The sequence below is a fragment of the Notolabrus celidotus genome, chromosome 7 (assembly GCF_009762535.1).
Source record: "Notolabrus celidotus isolate fNotCel1 chromosome 7, fNotCel1.pri, whole genome shotgun sequence".
NCBI lineage: Eukaryota > Metazoa > Chordata > Actinopteri > Labriformes > Labridae > Notolabrus > Notolabrus celidotus.
This window is the reverse complement of record NC_048278.1, coordinates 18,944,146-18,969,366: the sequence shown is the minus strand read 5'-3', so window position 1 is coordinate 18,969,366 and position 25,221 is coordinate 18,944,146. Positions and strand designations below refer to the sequence as shown.

General features: G+C 40.8%; 1 protein-coding gene across 2 annotated transcripts in view; it reads left to right on the top strand.

Annotated features, from left to right (window-relative positions):
• Positions 1-22,651, top strand: part of tbc1d1 (TBC1 (tre-2/USP6, BUB2, cdc16) domain family, member 1) — a 48,173-nt gene extending 25,522 nt beyond the window's left edge. Inside the window, exons 12-21 of one of the 2 annotated variants that reach the window (XM_034688911.1) lie at positions 7,371-7,571; positions 8,679-8,774; positions 10,276-10,437; positions 12,349-12,507; positions 14,462-14,562; positions 14,733-14,876; positions 15,717-15,876; positions 16,900-17,069; positions 20,739-20,915; positions 21,010-22,651. In XM_034688911.1, coding sequence (XP_034544802.1) covers positions 7,371-7,571; positions 8,679-8,774; positions 10,276-10,437; positions 12,349-12,507; positions 14,462-14,562; positions 14,733-14,876; positions 15,717-15,876; positions 16,900-17,069; positions 20,739-20,915; positions 21,010-21,300 — 1,661 coding nt within the window. In that variant the 3' untranslated portion in view covers positions 21,301-22,651. The remainder of the gene's footprint in view (positions 1-7,370; positions 7,572-8,678; positions 8,775-10,275; positions 10,438-12,348; positions 12,508-14,461; positions 14,563-14,732; positions 14,877-15,716; positions 15,877-16,899; positions 17,070-20,738; positions 20,916-21,009) is intronic. The other variant, XM_034688912.1, reaches the window with a different exon arrangement.
• The last annotated feature ends 2,570 nt before the right edge of the window (positions 22,652-25,221 follow it).

Genomic DNA, 25,221 nt, shown 5'->3' with positions numbered 1-25,221 from the left:
GTCTGCAACTTCGCCATGACACAGCTTCGCCAACATGCCTTTGTACTTCAATACTGATACCATGACTACATAATATCGGAGTCCCAGTGTGGGATTTCATATTGCATTATAGGGTTGCCAAAGCACGAGAGATAAACACTCAACAGGAGCTTCACATACTTACACACATAAAGTACATCCTGTCTCTATACCATAACTGTTATATCTTTTTTAGCCCATGAATGTAAGTTAAGGACCTGTTGTTTTTTTTTTTACATAAATTAGTTACTTTCCTTAAAGCTGGGGTTGGTAGTCAGATTTAGATGCACTTTTTGTTACACTGGTTAAAATGATCTTTATGTCCCGATGGCAATTAATACACAATGTGTTCTTAAAAAAGAGGGGGAAAAAGCCGCTATCTACAGCCAGAGTAAACCTGGGAAAACACCAACCACTCCCCGTTTTTGGGGTCCAAAATTATGAAACCAATCAAATCCCGTCCTCCCGTTCTGCTCGCCTCCTGCGCGTACATTTCCCCAGTGTGCTCCCCGTCCCCTGCCTCTGCTTCCCCAGACTCTACTGACTTAATAAGTTCTACAGAAAATGTATAGTATTGTAGCATCCATCCAGACGCTATAGGGATGATGAGTCGATTCGGGAATACGTTGAGCTTTAATAACCGGTCACTGTCGGCCGTGACCACGCCAACCAACAAAACAACAATCAATGTTTGAATGAATGAATAACTTCTCCTCTTGTCTCTCCTCTCTCCCGCTTGCACACTCTACACCTCTCCTGATGCCTTCACTGACTGTCAACACTGTAGGAACTAAGAACATCTACACTGAACACGTTCAACAAACAGTAGAGCTGTTACAGTTTTATTTGTATTATAGCTTTTCTCCTGATATCGTGTCACCAGTACAACTGGATAATGCAAAAATGACAGTTGTGAGTACTAACAGTAGCCATGTTTGTTTGTGTTTTTAACTTTCACTATGATAATTTTTTGGTGAGGACCGGTTTTGAATCAGTCACAATCATATGGTTGGGAATCAGCTGTGCTTGTGCATCTGAGAGGGGGCGTCGTTTTGGAGGAGCTCCGATGGGGGAGTGGGGGTCCCGAGGAAATGCTACATTCAAATTCATGCTAGTTTTCCGTGACTACCAACCCTAGCTTTAAAGCATAACCCCAAAACCACCCCTGTATGGCTACAGCAAACAGCCTGTCAAGTGAAGAGTGATTGATATGCATATTTTATGTGTTGTTTAAAAATACAGTTTGCAGTAGATCTCTCTGCCCCTTCTTGAATAAGATTAAACTTTATGACAGTTATAGAGCCCAGGCACTTCATTAATAGATAAATAAAGGCCTTATTTTGGCTAAAATGTGTGAAGAAAGACAGGCACCTCACACAACACAGTGTAATTATGACTGCAGAAGTAGTAGCAGTCATGCTTCACAGTTGTCACACAGCCAACACCCTGTCAGTCTGGAACAGCTCATATAAGACAAATCATTTATCTTGTGCAGGTGATTCTGTTTAAAAACTACTCTCCAGTTAAAGATGTATTTTTGTATCTTTTGTATTTTTAATATGTAATTTCATTTCTTTCTCTACAACCACCTGACAACCTCAACTACTGCTTTGTGCACTTGGGGGGAGCATTGGTGTTTCTGTGTGCGTGAAAGAGCTGTGATCTGTACTCTTACTTTACACGCTCCATTTGTGAAGTTCAACAAAGGAGGAGGGCAGTTTTCGGTCAGGACACTTGTGTAAACACACATGTTCTTTTAAGTGAATGTATGCTAACAATGTCCTGACAGAATACGAGCATTAGCAGGACACCTTGCATGCTTTATGTCAGCTGTAATATTACAAGCATCCATGCCAGGTCCCAAAAGTGTAGATAGGGTGCAGTGACAAAGTCTTCCCTCTCAGTGTCACTCTTTCTCTTGAGAGGAAGGGGAAAAAAGTTGATCACTTTGCTTTTGTTGTGTGAGCTCCTACCTGGTAGTTTCTATTCAGGCTACTGTTTCTTCCTCACAGTGATCTTTGATACGCTGATGTTCACATCTATGCAATCATTATTTGATCTGGTTTTGGAGTGCTATGACACTGAAAACCAAAAGCACCAGTTTTGTCCAGTGTATTCCCTGCTACTCCTTCCCTATAAAGCCCTTCAGAATAACAGATTTGAGTTGTCTGTCATGTTCGTCAAGAGTTTTGTTTGCACTTTTGATTGATGACTGACGGGAGCTTGGCCACCTTCTTAGAGTGTCTCAACCACACTATTGCTAGCATTTACTTTGACTGATGGACACATGAGCTCTGGTGGCATGTCATGTTTGTTTTGAAGCTCTACATTTATGTTACTGAGTGAGCTAACAGGGCTCTGTCTGATGTTATCCGTTTTTTCATGTCTGCTCGTGAAGACAAATGTCAAATTCAAAGAAAATGCTATTTTCACCAGAGACTGAAACATGATTAAATGTGTTAGTCTGCCTGGAGATTGACGACCCTGTCAAATCATTCTAAAAATGTTCAAAAATGTTGTACACTTTACAAATTATTGCTTTAATGCCAGGTAACTTTGGAACATCAATCATCTGTCTTTCCTCAGTACATGGACACAGCAAAGTGTGTGTCTGCCTGTCCAGACGTGGGAATCATGCATGTGCTTGCACGTCCTTACATCTTGCATTTTGTTAATTATATGTGCCGCGTGTGTGTATGACAGAACAAGTGTTGACAGTTGAGATAGTTGGGTTGGTCATGCTGTTACTCCTGAGCAAACAGAAAAAGTAAACATAAAACTCCTTAAGGGAGTACAAGAAAACATGTTCATACAAAGGAAGAAGGAAGTTGTTTTTCATGACGCTTTATTATAGTGTTTAAATTTAGTATCAGGAGAGGGTTTTTTTTAATTCTTTTAAGAGCGCAGCACACACTTTATTGAAGTGACACATGCATTTAACCTCATTCTGGAACAGATTGGGATTGTAGCCAGTGACTGGTTCAACATTGTTTAATGAAGCAGGTATCTGTTATTCAATCAATCATTTCATCCATAAAATTATACAAAATGGAAGAATAAGTGCCAGTTACAATTTTGTAGAGTCAGAGAAGATGTCTACGATTATATCAACGAAGCAAATCGTTATATCTGATAAGCTGTATTTTTTCATGATACCAGCTATCTGCCTGACTATCAGTCTTTCAAATATCTGCAGCACCTTGGACCTCATGCTGATGTATTGGTGGGGACCTAAGACAGAGTCAGCTTTATACTTTGATTGCATGCATAGTTTCTGCAGACAAAGTATAAAGCATAGAAATATGGCACATGTTCCGAACAACTGCACCATGAGATAATGCAGCAAACACCAACAACGCTGAGCAATTTACTCTTTCCGAACAGGCATGCAGGCCAAAAAGCAAGCCTGGCAGGCATTGCACTACTAAGACTTAATCGGTTTTATTGTGTCTCCATATAAATAATTGTGCTGAGATTTCTCCTCAACTTGTGCTACCTACTTAGTGTTGGAGTAAGGGTGATATACTCACACTATGATAGAAACACTGATGGACATTACCTAGATGTGACTGATTATCAGAGGCAGGCTCTTTTGTCATGTGTTGTCATTATGCAAGAATTCCCTTTTTTGATCTATTTGCATATTTTTGCTTTTTTGGCAGTAAAGCAACAATAAATGCAGCCAACCTGTTTATGAAGCTTCATTAAATCCAGATTGTGTTGTTTGACCCCTTCTGCACACAAAAACAACATATCTCTACAACAAACTATCTTCCTGTTTGTTGTATGAGGTATTATTATGAAAGCATGTAAGTTAAGTCCAGAAGCAGTGTAATGTCGTGTGAGGTTAAGTGCCAGAGGTGAAAGAAAAAAAATCTTTGGCGTTGATCTGGAAAAGTAAACAACAGCACATTCTAACATGGGGTGTTGGAACCACCTGCAGTGACGCACGTCACGCCAAAACTAATAGAGCTGGCTGTTTGGGTACAAGTCCTGTGATGCCAGTGTTGTTTGGACTGCTAAGCTGCTTCATTATGTTTCATTATTCAACTTATTAGGAATGACGTGTGCAGCTTTCAGTTGAATTTGACCTCAGGTTGACAGATTTACTATTTGCAAGGAAATGAGTGACACAACAAAAACAAAGTGAAGGAAAAACATGCAGGACTTAAGCTTTGTACTTAAATTCTACTCAGAATGGCAGGCGTCCAGATAACATTGACAGGACATTTTCTTTTTTTTTTTTGTAATTCTCTTTTTTTTATTGAGATATCTTGTCATTATAACATGACATTTTCTTTCTTTTTTAATAAAAACAAATTGCGAATGAAGTAAAACAAATAACAAAAAAAACTGATAATAGGATGTCGCTAACACATCTAGTGAGAATTTACCTTTACGGAAATATATATCCAAATAGCTCAATTCTAAAATCACCTTTCTTTTTTCAGTCATATAAGTAAACTGGCCCTTCTTTAAAATTGCACTTTAGGGAACAGCCATAAAAGCCAAGAGAAAGGACCAGGAGAAAATTAAATAAATAATATAAGTAAAGTAAATAAAATAAATAAAGTAAAATAAAATACAACAATAATAATACAATGAAATAAGAATTGTGATAATAATGACGGAGATAATAACATTAATAAAACTGACAACATACATTAACATCATGAATACTAATAACACTTAGAAATTGTAGCAATGAACCAAAGGGATGGTAGGGGATCTAGCTATTGTGTACTCTATCCATTTTTGCCATGACAGGACATTTTCTATGCATCCATCCATCCATCCATCCATCCATCCATTATCTTGACCGCTTATCCCGTTAGGGGTCACGGAGGGCTGGAGCCTATCCCAGCTGGCTTCGGGCGGAAGGCAGGGTACACCCTGGACAGGTCGCCAACCTATCACAGGGCTAACACAGAGAGACAGACAACCATTCATGCACACACACACCTACGGGCAATTTAGAGTGATCAATCAACCTGAGCATGTTTTTGGATTGTGGGAGGAAGCCGGAGAACCCGGAGAGAACCCACGCATGCACGGGGAGAACATGCAAACTCCACACAGAAAGGCACCTGCCCGGCCGGGGATTTGAACCAGGAACCTTCTAGCTGTGAGGCAACAGCGCTACCCACTGCCCTTTTTTTTCTATGCATTGATCACTAATTTCAGAAAGCCACCAACTGATATCTCCAAATACTCATCAAACTCAAGCCAAAAATATGAACCACAGTTCAGTTAACTTATTTAAAGGGCATACTTTTTGCAGAATGAACACTGTAAAAGTCCCCATTGATTTTCATTTTTTTTATTTTACTCCTTTATACCTTTACTTGATTCTGTTCTTTGTGCTACTACATTTGACATGGGACTGATGGGACCTTTTCATCCGCCTTGTCGCAGAATGTGCTGCTTAGAATGGATTAGAATGGTTTAAGCCTGTCATTGTGAACTAAAGTTTCCCTTTTTACTGATTCAGGTCTCCTTTCACTTAGTGAAATGTGCACCTGAAGTTTATTTTGACAGACAGCTGCCATTTAGGTGAAGCAGAATCTGCATTTCAAGCAGGCCAGTGAGATGGGTTTTGTAGTGGCTGAATGCAGTGCTAAATTGGGTTGAGTTGGGTGTGTATGTGCTTATACACATGAGGTCATGGGGTGTGTCGGGTGACTCCGTGCTCATGTGTGTGTGAGTTGAAGGGGGTGGCGGTGTCCCAAGGTCATGTTGACAGTCCACACACAGACAGCGCCAGAGGAGAGCGCCAGCCTTGTTGACCCACTTTGCATGTTTTGTGTGTGTGAGTGTGTGCCGGGACTTGGTTTTGACCAAGTTGGAGTGTTTGCTCAGGGAGTGGATCATGCCACCTTATGCAAGAGGGTGTGTATGTGTGTGCGTTTGTGGAAGTGTGTGTGGTTATTTTTTCTAAAACAAGGTTTCAGTGTTAGGACTAGGCATAAACAGTATTTGATGTTGACAAGGAGCTAGTGAGTCATTGTAGATGGTTGAGAATCCTCATAATAATTGTAGGATATTTGTGTGTGTGCGCATTCATGCATGCATTTTTCACATGTAAAAGCTGACTCTTCAGCCCTCTTCTGTTAATGCAGGGCAGCAGTCTGTGTTTGTTTAACACATACACAACTCTTAAGAGAGTTCTCTGTTTCCCTGTGTGTCTGTGTCCGTGTGTTTCCGTGTCACACATGTGTCAGGTTTGGCTTCACGTCTTTCATAACTGAAGAGTCATATGTTTGTACAGTGACTCTGCTGGTTTAGACATGTCTTGGAAAGTCTCCCTGACGCAGACACAAAGGCATACATACTAGCCTCATCCAGCACAAAGAAGACTATTGTCACCGTGTGTGTGTGTGTGTGTGTGTGTGTGTGTGTGTGTGTGTGTGTGTGTGTGTGTGTGTGTGTGTGTGTGTGTGTGTGTGTGTGTGTGTGTGTGTGTGTGTGTGTGTGTGTGTGTGTGTGTGTGTGTGTGTGTGTGTGCGCAGGCTTGTCTATTTGTTTTAGGATGTCTTTTGCAGGAGTATAAGGGTAGCTTATCTTACATATTTCTTTCTTTCCTCAGAGGAGTCTAGCTTGGAATCATATTTGTCATTTTAATTGTGTTCTTTTATGCCTGTCTGAATGTCTCCAATGCTTTTAATGTTTTAATGTAAAGCACATTGAGTTGCCCTCGTGTATGAAATGCGCTATACAAATAAAGCTGCCTTGCCTAGCTTGGAAAGATAAGCATCAAATTTACATACCTAAGCCAAGCTGAGGTATGTGTGTTGGTGTGTGTGCATGAGTGTGTATATGTGTGAAAACGATAAAACTGAATCGTGATATTGTGATCAACTGAAAGTAAAGCGAGTACTATCTGGATGGTTGTTATGTCCTCTAAACAACATTGGGTATTTTGAGGTTTGGGATCCACCCTGTACTTTGGGGTGGAGTCACACAAACACATTTATTTTAACTGTGTGTGCATTGCACCCAACTGTGTCAAATATATCTATGTTTAGCTTCTTTTTTTTGTATGAGTGTTGAAGAGATTTTTTTTACAATGAACCCACTTGAGCTGTTACCACTGGTCAGTCAACTAAATGGCATGAGTGAATTGAAAAGAGAAAAAAGCATTAAAAAATGTAATTTTTTTCATTAAGTTCTGGAAATGTCTTACATTTAACTTTCCTTTTCCTTCATATGGTCTGCTATTTCAAACGGCCTGCTTCTACTTGATTAAAATGTAACTCTTCTATGCTAGTGTTTGTAAAGAATGTATTTCTGCTGCAGTGGACACCTGTGAAGTGTATCTGATCTAATGCATTGAAATGTGATATGTCTTACAGAACGAGGAGATCCCTGTCTTGAAGCAGGTCGAGTTTGCTCTGGCCAGGTGGGAAGTGGAGGAGTTGTGGACTTGTCTATAAGCGTGGTGCCTGAGGAGAGGACAAAAAGGAGCAAAGAGGAGCTGAGGGAGCTATGGAGGAAGGCCATCATACAACAGATCCTTTTGCAGAGGATGGAGAGAGAGAACCAAAAATTACAAGGTACATTTATTAGATAAAGGGAATTTATAAACATATTTAAACACACATGTACTACTCAAATGCGTCTTACATAACAGTGCACAACGATGCAGTAAAGTGTCTTCCCCTTAGAACATATAACACCCCATGTGTCCTATCAAAGGAAGGGTTGAATGTTGACCAGGTTACTGAGAAAAAGAAGGGAAGCTAAATGAAACCGAGTCTCTTAAAGTATTAGTACACAGCCTTCTACAGTGGATTTTGTTGAATCACAATACATTTTATAGCTGTCTGGTCTTGCATTTACTGTCTTTGTGATGACAAAAACAGCAACCAACTTTGGTTCACCAGGAAGCACTGGAATCATTCACATGGTGATGTTCTTGAGTGACGTGTGAATTTGATTTCTCTTCGAGCCAAATAGCAAGTCAAACAAGCCTTTCTTTAATTCATCTCTGGCACTGTGCCTTTCCAGATGTGCTCAAACACACACAGGTTAGTGCACACCTCCTTTCTTTTTTCTTTTTTCTTCAAATATTTAGACCTACCATTATTGCACAGGTTACATAATATATAGGTGTGTTTGTGTGTGCGCGGATGATGTCTAAGGGTGTGCCAAGTGCACCACCTTTTTTCTGACCCAGTTGGCCACATATCAGCATACGACGAGCAGTGCACCACACCCTTACTTAACTACCTGTTCTGTAAACAAACCATTAATTCACAGACACAGCACCTCATCCATCACACTGGTAGACATTATTGCCTTCATACTGTGTTCATCAGATTTTTTTACTGAGAGAAATCAGGTCAATATTGATGTAAGTCAAACATGCCAGGGCTAGTGACTTTGCCCACTCCGACTGTGCTCAGGTTAAACAAATATACATACTTCAGTGTTTCTCAAGTGTTTCTTTCTTTAGGTCTAGTTTGATTTTCTTTTATTACTCCCACACGGTGCACTCCACCTTTCTGTCCGTTATCTGTCTGGATGGAGATCAAATCCCTATTCATCAATTTATCTCTCTCACTGCTACCCGCTTTATGGGTCAGCTGTGAGAGTGTGTGTGTGTATGCATATCTTTGTCAGCTACAGGGTGAGGTCTCCTTTCTTGTGTGTTATCATAGGCGTAGCTCTTAGTCAACACAAAGAGAGAGAAATGGAGAGCAGCAGGAGGCGAGGAGAGAGGAGAGAATATGCGCTGGCTGGTCTGCAGCCATCAAGTGAGTCCTGCTGGAGGAGACTGTGCATGTTCAGAAACAGCTGATAAGACCGACATCAGAGCCACAGCCTCTCCAGCAGCATCTATTCTTACCCTGGGTGTGTCAGCTATACTGGGCCATCCAAATTTTTTTCCTCTGTTATTCAGAATTCACATTCCAGGTCACTGTCACTACTTTGCTGTCCTTGCCTCCTGAGCCATGATACATAGTGCTTCATATAAAGTATTCAAACCTCTTGTAATGCTCTCTAATCTCACCCCAAAACCTTTCCTTTCGACTTTCTTTGCTAAATTTGACATTTCCAGATATATTTGAATAATTCCCACCAGATAGCTGCACACCTCTTATTCCCACTATTTCCTGGAAGGTGTCACTGCAGTTCTCTTTCCTGTCCCACAGTGATGATGTCACTCTCCCCCTGGTCTGCCTGGCTGCAGCTGGTCACTGGGTCGACACCACACATGACCATAAAGGGTGGGGAAGTCCTCAAGGGAAAGGAGGGAGGAAAAAAGAGGGAGGGTAGTAGTTTGACAAGACAAATGTGGGATTGAATGAGAAGAAGGGAGTTGATTCTTAACAGAAAATTGACAGAGAAGAAGAGGAGGGTTGTGGGTGAAGAGATTAGGGGAAGGAGAGAGGAAGGGTGTTGTCAAAGAAAGGCACTCACTAGGGGCTCTGGGTGTGCCCTCACCTTCTTTGATCACTGGTGTCAACATGTTAAAACGGAATTCACAGTTTGTGTCTCTGTTTGGCTTTTATGAAGTATTTTTCAAAGTCCAGGGTCAGCACCCTCGCCTGTGTCTCTACTGTCTTGGTTAACAACAAATTAACACATTTTGCTGCAGCAGGCCCTTTTTTTCTTGAGAAATATCTCTGAAAACCACTGTACATGACCTTTTCAACCCCAGACAGCAGAGAAGTTATGGTGGTTATCAGCAGGTGAACATATTGCAACATGTTACGGCTAAAGAACCAGATATTAGAGTCGATGAACCAGGTAAAGACAAAGAAACAGGGCTAAAACCGTGTGAGTAATGGACTTACATTCAAAAAGTGGCCCAAGCAAGAATATCAATGTCTGCATCTTGGCTATTTATTGTGTTAAAACTAAAAACACCATTGGCAAGGCCGCTTTAAATTAAAATGTATCCAAAATGAAGGTTTATTTTGTAAATGTGTATTAATTTCTCTCTCTGGTTTTATTTGAATTTGCTATTACAGTCGCAGTCACAGGCCCTCTTTCCTCCCACAAGCCTGCCAAGTTTAATAATGTTTAAAAGTATAATGATACTGAGTGCAATAGCCGGTCTAATGTGCATTTTTTAAGTGCAAAACCAAAATAGGATAGAATCTATTTTACTGGTTAGGTACATTGTGTATGGTGAAGGCAGTACTATCCTGGCATCTACACACAGCATTTAACAACCACACACACACAACACAGGCCAGATAAGAGGTGCAGGGGTTGTCACATTATTGATTTCTTTATCTTGTGATGCAGATTCAGAGAGCGACCTGCAGAACAAGCGTCTGAAGCTGGACTACGAGGAAATCACGCCGTGTCTGAAGGAGATCACTCTGGTCTGGGAGAAGATGCTGGGGACTCCTGGGAGGGCAAAGGTTAAATTTGACCCAGAGACCATACATGATGCGGTTGCAAAAGGTACATATCATTTCCATGAATATTTCCATCAGAGCTTCTTTGAAATGTTTGTCCTTCCGAAAACTCACTAGGTTTTTGCAAATATTGACTGAATCTTGATTTATTAAGTTCTAAAACTGAAAATATGTTTCTACTTTTCTTCTTATCATCAGCCGGGGCTCTTCTTCTAATTCAGCAAAAAGAGCATCAAATCAAAACATGTTTTAAATCATCTGGTTGTGCACACAGTAAAATGACTGTGCACTTTGCTTGTCCTTATGTGCCTATCTCCAACTTTGTGCTGGCTGACATTTTTGTCCATTTTCTAGTATCAGCATGTTCTGCTCACAGGACAGGGCGGTTATCTCTGCTCTCTAAGAACATGGTGAAGCAACTTTAAGAGCTACATTGTTACGTAATAAGATAACATCAAATATTAAAGGTGACAGGTGGCCTTGAGAAGTCACGTTTAAACATTATCCTGTGTTTTAGGCTTTATGAATTTAGAACATACTTATTTTTGATCGTATTTGTTTCATCATATAAACTGAATCCATGTCCTTTTATGGCACGTTTTACATCACCTCTTTCTCATTAAAGCCCCCAGAGTGAAATAGTCCAGTTCACACACCAGTAACTCAAACTAAAGCTCACATGTTGACGTATTATTTTTTATCAGGGTGTTATGAAAAATCAATGTTGGCTCTGGCATGGCAGACAGGCAGTTAAAAACTCATGAAGTTTCGGCTGAAAACTTATATGTAACCATCTATGAAGCTACAAAATGTAATTCATACAAGAAGTAAGATTTATGTGAGCTTGTTAGCAGCTTATGACTAATACAGGTGAGCTGGTCCTCTGATTTACTGCTTTAGAAGTAGGAATTATGACACTGTGTGCCTGAGGTATTATTCATAATGTGGAAGACTTCATAAGAATAAGCACATTTCTTAAATTTTTAAAACTTTGGCTAGACATTCGCTTCAGGCATTCAAATCCGTATGCGGTTGTACAGGGTAGCTTCAAGGTGTCCATGTGCATACATTAACAGGGCGTGTCTGAATTGCGGTCAACAAAATTTACCAGGGTGAAAATAGTACTAGTAATATCACTAAAGTCTAAAGTCTAAAGTCTAGTTATTGATTAGCAGAAATAAACGGACGTCTTTTGTTGCCCCTGTTCCCAGCTTTTTTGGAACGTGTTGCAAGCATCAAATTCAAAATGAGAGAATATTTGCAAAAAAAAACAGTAAAGTTTATCAATTTGAACATTAAATAACTTGTCTTTGTAGTGTATTCAATTGACTATAGGTTGAAAAGGATTTGCAAATCATTGTATTCTGTTTTTATTTATGTTTTACACAATGTCCCAACTTCATTGGAATTGGGGTTGTAGAAAGAGAAGAACTCTTTAGTTGACCTCATCATCAAAATCTGATCTAATTAATGATACACCAGGTACCATAGGATTCAAATTCACTAGAGGATAATAGTTGAGGAAAAGACTCTAAATGGCCTTACAATACTATATGACGAAGGACATTTCCAATGTAAATGCATAATGAGCTCTATTGTGTCCTAGCTATTTAGAAACATTGTCTGTAGCTTAACAAACTGACGCTCACAGTCTGTCAGTCAGTCACAGTAATTATTGGGCTGACATGAGGTATTTTTACAGCCGCTTTAAGTCTCCTTTAAGTGCCTTAAGCCCCCAAAGATTGACCACATTGTCAAGTCCTAACGTTGGATCTCCTTGTGTTTTGCATGTCTCAGACAGAATTTGCATAGTACTGATAAAAGTCAAATTTTTGCACAAGGAATGCACCGAAACGTCTCACAGTTCAAGCAGATTAACAAGTCACACCAACTTTGAACCATCCCCTCCCCACTCAACCACACCCCACTTCTCTTCCATCTCTATCATCTCCGGCAGGTGTCCCCCGGCAGCATCGCGGCGAGATCTGGAAGTTTCTCTCTGAACAATACCTGCTCAGGCAGACAGTCCCGTCCCGACCACCTGCCAATCACATGCCGTACAAAGAGCTGCTGAAACAGCTCACGTCACAACAACACGCCATCCTCATAGATCTGGGTAATTCACGCATACAAGCACGCACGCACGCACGCACGCACGCACACACACACACACACACACACACACACACACACACACACACACACACACAGAAAATGCAGAAAATGCAAACATGAATTTGTTTGACGCTTTTATATCTTCCTGCATGTCTTGTCAGCCTCAAATAGACACTTCACCTAACTGATATGTATCCAGTAAACAGCTGTTGGAAAAGGAAACAAGTTTTACAAAGGTGTTGCATCATTCTTGCCTTAAAATTCAGACTAATGAACACACTTAGTGAAATCAAGATCTTCAATTTAAAAAACAAAACAGTTTTGCTAATGTCCTCAGGGCCCCTAAAATCAACCCAAAATTCAGATTCTCATTAAAACAGCACCTCTTTAGGCAGTTATTTAATCCATCCTTAATATTAATTTATTGATTTACTGGAAAAAAATAGATCTGCACAGCTGGAGAGGAATGACAACATTTTATTCAGAGAATAACAGATGCATTTTCTACACCTCGGTTTTCTGTTGTGGTTCGGCAAACATTTCATATAGACAGCGGTGTTCAGTTCCCCTTAAATAGTATTGAAATTAATGTAAAACTTGCCCCCCTCCTCCCAACAAAAAAAAGCCAAAACAGCATTAAAAGGTTCCATAGTGTCTCTAACCTCATTTTAACAGTTTCACCCTAAACTTTTGACAATACCTCCTCCCCAAAAACCCACACAAACACCCACAGTACCTGCACCCCACCCATTTAACACCCACATACAAAGAATTCATAGAATTCATACACATCCTCCCACATATCCATCCCTGCAGCACTTCACCTCCTCCTTTTTTACAGTTGACCCTGTGTCTTTCATCTGTCTATCTGTGTTGCTCACTCTGCATCATGTTGGGTGTGGACAGAGGAAACGGTGTGCACGGTGACGGTTGATAGCAGTGATGATGTAAAGGTGCAATGCACTGTGGGAAATAAACAGGGTGTATATGATGTTGAAGCTGCAGAGGAGGCGGAGGGAAATGCACAGAAACTCTAAGCCGTTCTTTTAATGAATCAGTTAAAAAATGAAAGGCAGTAGATTTTAGAGGTGGATTGTAGTGCAGAAGTAGAGAACTCACACCCCTCATATTACAGTCAACACATATACATACACACACTCTTCCCTTGAGGCAGGGGAGGGAACCATAGCATTATGTTCACAAGCATAAAGCCCCTCCAGCGCATTCCACAAATACACACTCACGCCGTCGTCATTGTTTTCCCCAAAGCCTCACTGTCACACACTGTATGTCAAGAAGTCCTCAGTCCCAAAACATAAACACACACACACACACACACACACACACACACACACACACACACACACACACACACACACACACACACACACACACACACACACACACACACACACACACACACACACACACACACACACCTGCCAATTACCAGCCCATCAACGGTAAGAATGCTCCTTTACAGATCCCAGGTCATTATGTTGTCATGTTTGAAAGAGTTGCGTCCAATCCTGCGCTACATGTTAAGCTGCTGAGGGAGGGTATGTGGTCTTTACTTTAACACGCATTCATGTGTGTGCCTGTTTTCAGGAACATGTTTGTGAACATGGCAACCAGGAATACGTTGGCACATGCTCGAGCACTCGGCTCTTCCTTTTTAACATCAGCAGCAGAGTGTAGAGTCGCTCATCCTAAGGCAAAGTTTATCTGCTTCGTTCTAACAGGTGCTGCACACACCTACAGGCTTTGCTGTCTTTAGTATCATTAAGCATTCTTTTCCAGAGCGTGTCAGATGAAATTAAATAAATCACATCTATTAAGGCAGTGTTTTTAGATAGATATCAGGTTTATCGCAGACATCTCACAGACACTGTGTCTGGAAGAGGTATTTCTACTGAATGTAAACATTCTCATATCTGCTGTCTTTTCTTTCCCAGGTCGCACTTTTCCCACTCATCCATATTTCCAAGCCCAGCTGGGTGCAGGGCAGCTGTCTCTGTTTAATCTGCTAAAGGCCTACTCCCTGCTCGACCCTGAGGTATTACCTAATTCCTCTTTTAGTATTCCCTCTGGCTTTTTTTTCCTTCTTTCACTTTCTTATCTAGTATCTCCCCCCCTGACTTAATGTACTAAATGGAAGCGTCAGCCTAAGCTTTTATCTGTCCTTCCTCGTCTGTGTAGATGTCAAATCTGTTGTTGTTTTTATAGGTGGGCTACTGCCAGGGCTTGTCCTTCATTGCAGGAGTGCTGCTGTTACACATGGGGGAAGAGGACGCCTTCAACATGCTCAAATTTCTCATGTTTGACGTTGGGCTCCGCAAACAGTACAGGCCTGACATGATCATCCTGCAGGTAACATGTGCACAGAGTTTCTTTGTCCCACATTTACCGTAGCAAAAACAACTCTTATGTAGATCATTGTCTCTGTTACTCACACCCTTTTCAATCTTGATTTACATCACTGTACTTTTATCAATCAGCCTGTCAATCTCGCATTATATGATGACAGATGATTCATCGCATTCCTTGTTCTGTCGTCAGATTTTCAAGTCAACTAATGGTTTATTTGATATCACGTTTACGTAGGAATTCATCTCCTTCTATTACGGTGCAGGGGGTTACCAAGATACCTGTGATGCAGGTATCAAATTTTAATTGAGCGTCAGATTTCAGCCTTTAATAGAACAACTGCAACCCAAGACAGTTAAACTGATTGGGCGGTATCAAACTGGCATTGTGTACCCCACGGTTATTGTATTAACATTCTTCTGCATTCACGCATTGTTGTGTTTGTTAAGAGTTTTACTGTTAGGTATCTGTCGCTGTTTATCATGTGACTCTGAAGCCCCTGGGAATATTGTTGTTATGGGCGACACAAATAAAGTTCACTCACTCATAGAGATTGATGATCACAGCAATCAGCAGGTGTTGAGTGACTCTCTGAATGTGTTTCAGGGGAAAAATAAGATTATTTCTGACACTGTCCTTAATCTCCAGCAGCTTAAATAACTTGTAGAAGAAATAAAAGCTGTCTTACTGCATGGTCAGCCTAGCTCTGACGTGTAGTTACGACAATGATATAATTTAAGAGAAACAAATTCAAATTTAAAACTATGCATGAAATTATAAATATGTCCACAGTTAACACATGTTGGCATATTTCCAACCTTTGTGTTATGTTGTTCATATCAGATTCAGATGTACCAGTTGTCACGGCTGCTCCATGACTACCACAGGGATCTTTACAGCCACCTGGAGCAGCAGGAGATCGGGCCCAGCCTGTACGCCACCCCCTGGTTCCTCACTGCCTTCGCTTCACACTTCCCCCTTGGCTTCGTGGCCCGAGTCTTTGGTAAGCTTTGAGAGATGATCTGGACTCATAAACCACTAATCAGCACTTTTTCTCTTTTTCCTATGAAGTCTTCTCCTCAGAGATCTTTTCAGGTTGTTTCCAATCTACAGTTCACTTTCAGATTTGATATAGAAGCCCAGAACAATGGAACAGGGGAGGGGAAATGGTGACGCAAGAAAAGTTTGATGGGGAAAATGGGCAGAACATAAGAAAAAAAAGGCTGTGAAGCCAAATTTATACGAGGAATCTCTTAAGTTTGGCAGTGAAGCAAACAAGATGGGTGTGGTAGTGTATGTTGTCAAAGGATAAACTGAAGTTTTACAGTAGTGACCCATTTTCTAAACCTAGACTGCTGTTTCTCTTCAATCAAATCTCCCATAGTGAGTCACGTACACACAGACTTTTGAGATGAAGTCTGAGTTTGTCAGTTAAACTCTGATGTTGTCCTCCATAGTGACCTTAATACCATATATTGGTGTAAATATCATCACACCCACAGCTCCTTCATGTACGACTTTCTTTCTTCTTGTCATTGCTTTCCTCTCCCTCATTCCTTCCTCACTGTTGTTGTCATGCCTAATTTCCTACACTCTGCTCGGTCAGTGAACCAGACTCCCTGGCTCCTCGTGCTCATCTGAGCATAACTGTGCATGTGTGTGTGCGTGCATGTGTGTGTGTGTGTGTGTGTGCTACAGTCAGAGGGCATCATTGTAGCACTGTTACGTCTTTGATATCACACCTCCACTCCCATTCCTTAATCTGTTGTGTGATCTCATGCAATCCTGCCTAACCTGTACTCCACCCTGATGCCTTTACAGCACACACACAAATAAACACACCTACACTACCTCTTCACATTCACCCTGGGCTATATTTATGTTTGTTTCAATGTTTTTATTGACGTCAAAGCATCTATCATTTATAAAACCCTTAAATCACCAGTCATCTCTTTTAGTGCCTCTCACTGTTAATCTAAGTCATGATGTTCCCACCTACTTCATTGTTTCTCTGTCCTTTTGTCAGATATGTTGTTCCTGCAGGGGTCAGAGGTCATCTTCAAGGTGGCCTTGAGTCTACTTGGAAGCCACAAGCCTCTGATCCTGCAGCATGAGAACCTGGAGTCTATAGTGGACTTCATCAAGACCACGCTGCCAAACCTGGGCCTGGTGCAGATGGAGAAAACCATCAACCAGGTCAGAGCAAGAAACTGCCTGTTACTAATTATTACTTTTTATCAAGCAAGAGTGAACTGTAAAATTATACAGTGTGACCCATTTCTCATGGCCGTAGCTGTTCATACTGAGGACGTAGTAGCAGCGACATTAGCAATGCGTTAGCTGCTTTTCTAAAGCAGTCAAGCATGCTGCACTTCTCCAGATTTATTGGATGTTGAACTTCAAATTGTTTCATAAGACTGCTGGTACAACCAATCTCCAAACACAAAATGTTTTGAATAAAAAATACATTGAACAAGACGAAATACTAACTTTACATATCAGTAGGAGGATGGATAAATGCCCGCATGGTTTGTTCTTGTCTTTCACATTTAATGATTTAAGCAGTATTCATTGCAGCAGGGTGACAACTCTAAAAATACCTTGTTTTTTAGTTCATCATAATGCAGGAACATGGCGCTCATTTATGTGTTGTGAGTTTTTGAACAACAATTAATAATGATAATACATTTTATTTATATAGCGCTTTTCAACAACTCAAAGACACTGTACAATTGTTAAAATCAAAACAAGCAAGGAACACAAATCAAACAAAACAAAACAACAATCACAAATCAAAAGCTAACTTAAGAATGTGAGTTTTTAATAGGGATTTGAATGTTGAAGGGTAAGAGCAGTTTTGGATATGAGTGGGGAGTGAGTTCCAGAGGTCGGGGGCGGCTATGGAGAAGGCTCTGTCCCCCCAGGTTTGGTGCTTGGTTCTGTGAGGTGGAGACAGGAGGTTGGCATGTGAGGAACGCAGGTTACGGGAAGGAGTGTGATGGTGGAGGAGGTCAGTAAAGTAGCAAGGGGCCTGGTGGTGGAGGGCTTTGTGGGGGAGGAGGAGGATTTTAAACTGCATGCGATAGGGGACGGGGAGCCAATGAAGATGTTGGAGGACAGGGGGTCATGTGGTCACGGGAGCGGGTGCAGGTGAGGAGGCGTGCAGCAGAGTTCTGAATGTATTGCAGTTTATGGAGGACCATGGAAGATGTGCCGTAAAGGATGCTGTTACAGTAATCTAAACGGGATGTGATGTATGCGTGGATCAGTGTTTAGGCAGCAGAGAAAGAGAGGAATTTGTGGGAATGAAATCCACCAGGCATCAAACTATCACATTAACTGTTGAAGGGTTAATTATTGTGGGTTTTTGCAGCATGAAGAGATAAATTATCAATAAGGTGAACAGATGTTCAACATCAACATATCTCTCAGGCCTCTGGTTGAATGAAAAGGTTATAGGTTAGGTAACTAGGGGATAAGGGTCCAGATAACCTTGTGTCAGGTTGTTTCTCTCACTTGTGTAACTGTGTTGTTGTTGTTGTTGTTGTTGTTGTTGTTGTTGTTGTTGTTGTTGTTGTGTCACTTAACACTAGAAACGCCACAACGTTCTGAGGAACTGTCTGGGATTTTGTAATGTAAATAATATTCTGTGTTTAAAAAATACAGGCCTGTCACTCTATGACTTTTCCTAAAAATATGTATTGTTTGTCCCTGTATGAAGCTTTTATGGCTCAATGAAACAAACAGGATATCAGAGGGTTTATACTTTTTACTTTCTACCGCTGCTGCAGTTACACAGAGGGCTGCGCAAATATGATACATAATGATACATTTCGCAGGTTTCATTTCCTGCGGCTATCGTGATGTTGTAGTTCTTTCCATCGTCTATTGTCTCTTTGTAGGCTAGTCTACGTTCTTATTCTATATTCATAAGGGGGAATTATCTAAACAAAGAGAGGCAGACAGAGATCTAGGTCTACCGATAATCAGACAAAGACGGACAGTGTGGGAGAGAGAGAGGAGGAGAGCAGCCTGCCCAAATAAAAAGGATGCGTCTTTCCGTCACTCAGTGTATCTATTCTATTATGCAAAGTTTTTTGTGCAATATTTAAGTAATATAGCTATTATATAGACAAGAAATAACATAATACGGTTTAAATCAAGGGAGCAGCAGTAAATATGCGAACTAAAATGAGGAAATAAATAAATAAATGCATCATTCTATATCAACATGACACGTTGACAAGGCAGCCAATCATGTTCTGTTCCTTTTTTATACATGATACATTGTTTATTCTTTCAAAATGTATTGCAACTACATAAAAATTGCATTCTTGTGTGCTTCTAGTCACAGAGGATGCAATTGCTCACAACGGTCTGACAGACCGGTGGTGGTGCTATAGGGGTGCACTGGAATGTTGGCGGTCCTAGTGTTAATGAACTCAAGAAACAATTAAATGTTTCATCATAAGATCTGATTTTATGTCTCATGGTAGTAAAAGAGGCAACATAAGTGTTCTGTTCTGACGCAAAAATGTAAATGATAATATGGTCGATTGATAGATATGATCAATTAGAACTTCACCCTTTGTTTAGTGAGCGCAGTGAGAAGGGCAGCTGGTGGGAGGAGAATCACTGAAGTCATAAAACTTAAATGTTTCACGTCAGTATCAATCATGACAAATAATCTACTGATGAGTATTCACATTTATTACTCATGAAAGAAAAAGTCCCACTGCCATTATAAGACTTCTTCTATGTTATTTATGAGTCGGCCTTGTTTAGTGATGTCAGTGCAGAACATTCGATTGTTTTGAATGGGAGGAACCGATGATGAGTCAGTTGCATATACAGTAGGGAAATATTGTCAAGGTACACTATAGTTTAAAAAGTATGCATTTACCTTATAATTTGCCAGAGATAGAACAGGGGCGTTGTGTCATGCTGTAGCTTGTCGGTACTTTCCCTCAAGTGCCACTTAACCACGTCAGGGTGTCTTTATGCTCATGGTGGTGTGACTCAAAGTTTCATCCAAAAAGAGAAACACAATCAGGGACTGGACCAGCTGGATTTTCAGAGCCTGTAGCATGTGTTTCCGATGTTGATCCTTCCATCATAAAACAACAGCGAGTCCTGATGTGGTCATCATTCCTATCAGAATTGATAACACTGTACTCGTGTTAGGTTGTAGAGATCTGGGATGATGGTGAAGTTTTCATATATCTGTAAAGAAGTTCTAAACAAATCACAGCTGAAACCAAACTTATATATAAGAGAGAAACTGAAAAAATGTGTATATTTCTACATAAGTATGAAGAGCTGTCTTTTCTGTCTTCTTGGTCATCTTTACCAGCCACATTTGTGCAACAATTAATCATTACTGATAGTTCCAGTACGCTCAGGTTGATTTTCTTTACCAATAAAGTCATAAACTGACCCCCGAAAAACTAAAATATTTTCTTTTCTTTAACACAAAAAAATTAAAATAAAAACGGATGGGTTGGGGGTACAGGTCACTGAGAAGCGTATTGCTTTAATTAAATACATTTACTGTCAACACTGACTTAACGTCCATATAAAATGGGCTGAAAATTCCTTTATCAAATGTTCCTGATTTTTAGAAGATTATATCTTGCTCCTGACATACTTCGATGGTGACTTTCATCTCCAAAATAGAAGCATCCATATTTCAATTAAAAAAAAGACAATTTTCTCAGTTGAATTTCAGATGAGCCCAGGACAAAAAGTAAAGAAAAATGTAAATGTTTTCTATTAACAATTTTTTTTCCTGAATATTAATCAGATACTTCTACATTTTGAGAATTGTGGCCACTCATTTTAAGATTATCTGCATTCTCTCATCAGGTGTGTGAGATGGATATGTCCAAACAGCTCCAGGCCTATGAGGTGGAGTATCACGTCCTGCAGGATGAGCTGCTGGACACGCCCCCCACCCTTAACCAACAGCAGAGGGCTGCACAGCTGGAGAGGACCAATCAGAGCCTCCGGCAGCAGAACCTTGATCTGCTGGAGGAGCTACAGGTACACACAAACAGAAACAAAGTGGTTTATATAATGTTGTTGTTTGTTTGTGGGGTTTGTTGTTTTGTTTTAACCCTGCTTGTATCTCACACAGGTGTCTCAAGCTTGCGTCTGCAGCCTAGAGAGCCGTGTGGAGACTTTAGCACAGTCGGATGGCCGTCTGAAGGAGCAGGTAACTGCACTGCAGGAGGAAAAGAAGCAGCTCGCCAGCACTGTTACACGCCTCCAGGACCTCCTCACCAGCCTAGGCATTCATACAACCCCTGATGGACACACTCTCGCCCCTCCCTCAGAGAGACACACGCCAATAGTAGAGGTGGAGGGGCTGGTGAACAGGACTGTGGACTCTCCCCCACACCCTCTGGCTATTCCAGAGGGGTTATAACCACACCTGATCATTTTCCAAATGGTGAGGTCAACCTGAGGAGGGTCTGGGTGTGGAGGTGCAGAGGAGGGAAAGGTGGATGGAGATGTAAATCGGCTCCCTACTTCAACCTTTATTCTCTTCCCAGCATGTGAATGTTTTAATAAAAAGAAGAAACTCAGAGGAAGTTGGACCTTGAAGAGCAGAGAAGGATGGAAATAGAACAAAATTGGGGATGAGGTTGAAAGAGAAAGTAGAAATTAAAGAATGGACAAAAGTAGTAGTATTATCCAAAAAACACAAGTGCACACTTCCAGCACTCTGATAAAGATGAATACACTTGTTTTCTGACCAACAGACCCCAAATATAGCACTGTCCCACTGGGCCTCTACTGTCAAAACAAAAGTTACATTTGCACCTGTACCCGTATGTTTGTGTGTCCGAGTGTTTACTTTGTTTGTTTTACTTATTGTGTGTAGAATGTAAGGAGGCTGAAAACGCCAAAGATTGTCCCCATGAATACAAAACAAGATTGCACAAATGTGTTGTTCATAATTGATGCACATAACAATGGAAGTAATACAAAGATTAACTGATTCCAAAGTAAGAATAAGAAGAGTGAGCTAAAGGGACGGATGAAGAATAAACTTCATGACAAAGTTTAGTTTGTGTTCCTCTCTTATAAAGTTTATTGCCATGTAAGCTAAATGATGTTCGATTTTGGTGCTCGTATACAGAAGTCAGGTGTGAACTATTTTTGATTCTCCAAAGTTTGTTTCCTGATCCTGACAATTTTATACTTCATTTATCCGCAGCAGGTCACAGGAAGAGAAACACAATAAATCCGCTTCCTGTTTTTTCACCTTTGAGTGCGATCCATGTGTGTAGAGAGGGAAATAGATGCAGGTTCAGCAGAAAACTTCAACACAGTGTCTGTGCCTTTCTTGTGCACACTTTCACACATCAGTTACTTTGAATTAGGACAAAACACTTTCAAGTCTGAAACTTTAACTTAGAAACTTCTGCTGTGGAGACAATCTGTCAGCTACGAGTCATTTACTGTATTCAACACACTGAACTCCTTCAGGCCGAGCTTGCTGCTTGGTGTGTGTGTATCTTAATGTCTGTTTGTGTTACTTTGTGTCTGTGCACTTCACTGATGTCAACAAATCTGTTGATTTACACTGTAAAGATATTTGAATTTTACTGCAAACTCTCCTTGCACATTTGTTTTAATTGATGATTATAATTCTATTCTTTAAAATACATTTCATATCCTTCCAGCACATCCGAAGTCAGTTTTTCTTTTCATGTGTGTTTGTCTGCATGTGTCAGGTGTCATGTGACGGATTAAAAACAGTGTAGATTGTACCACCTCCTGTCCAAACATGTCAGTCACTTTAAACATCACAGTGTGATATAAGGTTTCACGCATATGGAAATGTTCTCTACAAACACAGACATGTATGGCTTTCCAAAAACTCCTCCTAAGGTTGAGTGAAAGACATGTCTGGACAAGTTGTTTCCTTGTGTGTGTGTGTGTGTGTGTGTGTGTGTGTGTGTGTGTGTGTGTGTGTGTGTGTGTGTGTGTGTGTGTGTGTGTGTGTGTGTGTGTGTGTGTGTATACAGGAACTAGGGCAGAACTTCAGCCAAGAAACAAACAACAAAATGTTGATGAAATACAAATAATCTTAAATTCTGGCATAATACGATTTTTTAAATAGAAAGCATTTCAGATGAAGATTCAGAACACTTTGTACAAAATAATGAATATAGGACACATTTCATTAGAGTGAAGCATGTAGAATTACATGAGAGCTGCAAGCAAGACTGTCAAGTTCCTCTGAGTGAACTCTAAATCAAACAGCTGGTCAGACTGAAGCCTGACAATGTGCGTTGGTAACAAAAACATTACATTTTAAGCTATTACAGTCATCCTAATGGCACCACCATAGTGAAATGTACTTTAATTCAACATTTGAATATTATTTGGTTGTCTTTTATCAGAAGTAAGATGATATCAACATAATTTCAAGTCTCCTCACATTCTCTTCGTGATCTAACCTAAGCGTTCACAGACGTCTCGGTCAGAGGATTGAGTCCTGTCCTGTGCTGTCAGGATAAAAGTTAGGAAAACTGCTTATAAACTCATATAGCATTTTTACAGATTCAGAATACTGCTCTTTGAACGACCTTTGAACTTACCTCCACAAGGTCAAGACAGCAGACTTTTACAGGGATCAACAGAAGAATAACTGTAATTACCAAAGACCATAATTAATCCTGCCAGTGCTACTGATCGCTCTGTTTTAAAGACACAGTTTAGGAGCTTATCCAACCAAACACTCCACCTGGACGGAGATTTCCATGGAGCAGCAACAAAGAGAGTCAGGTTCTTTCGGTACACACCCTTCGCCACTAATGAGCGTGATCAGCAGGTAGACTGTATGACTGCTGATTATGTGGACACACCCTGCAGACCACCAGAACCAGACTCTATGAGACTCCACTAATCTATGAGGATCCCTGTGGTGCTTATGTGGATTTAATTTTAAAGCCTTATAACCCCTGACCGAGCAGCCCTGCCCATGTCGTGTGTGTGCCTGTTAAAGGCTCAGTTATGATGCAGTGCTGTAGTGTTGTGTTATTTGTCTCTGTGTGCACCTGCCATATCTGATTCCTCTGCTACTACAGGTTGAAAGAGCACACTTCTTGTTTGCCTGTGGTTTAAGATCATCTTCAGGTTTTCATTGGTTAACAGAGGGGGAAAAGGATCGCCAAAAGGACACTCATGTTGTGTGTAAACACTGCCTATATCTACAGTGTGTGTGTGTGTGTGTGTGTGTGTGTGTGTGTGTGTGTGTGTGTGTGGTGTGTGTGGTTGTGTGTGTGTGTGTGTGTGTGTGTGTGTGTGTGTGTGTGGTTGTGTGTGTGTGTGTGTGTGTGTGTGTCTCACTGCTGGGCCGAGCACAGTGCCAGGGGTTGTGCCATTGCTCTGAGTTTTGTTTTATTTTACTTGGCATCTATTTATCTTTCCACACTCCAGCCCTGCCCTGCCCTGCCCTGGACTGAGCTCCACCACAGCATGTATCCTCCTACAACCCTGGTGGAACACACTGAGTGAGCCAGAGAGAGAGCAAATCAAACTGGAGAAGTTATCCTAACATACAGATAATAAATATGTAGTTTGACGAAATTATTTGTGTGAGATGTAGGGTTGCACTCACAGTTCTTTAAATATCAAGTTCCTTAAACCATAATTGTGACTTGAGCTCCAGAGTATGCCCCTCCGATAAATGTGAGATTTACAAACCAAATTTGAGTATTAAAAAACAACATTTAAAACAAGTCAGTGATCTGTGTAAGGATGAATAATCCTAGTTTTGAGCCAAGACAAAGGTAAGGGACGACTATTCATCACCTTGCTCTCTTGTTCTCTCTCTCTTCATTCTTAGAATCGAGGAGTAGGTGGGGGCAGAGTGTACAGTCAAACCCAACTGGGCTGCCCTGACTCTGCCTTCCTTGTCCCCTTACTAACACCTTTCCTCTGTTTTTTTCCTTCTTCCTCTGTGGGTGTTATGGGAAGCAAGAGTTCGCATTGAGTGGTTAGCTGGAGCTATCCTTTGAGCTTCCCCAAGGTGTCATGGGCCTAACTTGACGAAATCAGATGATGGAGTTGCACTACTTTATGACCTGTTGATGTACTGGCCCTTGCTGTTCATTCTATCCCCATATAGCTTTCATGTTCAGGTTGTGGGGGACAGAGGGGCCATTGGAGCTACATAGCTAAATTCAGAGAAGGGAAAAATGGTATGGGTTTCACTGAATGTATATCCTTTTCATTAGAACAAAAGTAACTACTTCAAATTCAAGAATACAAAGTATTACAGCTCTAAAATGTTGTCCATAAGAAGGAGCACAAACTATTAATACATGGGGAT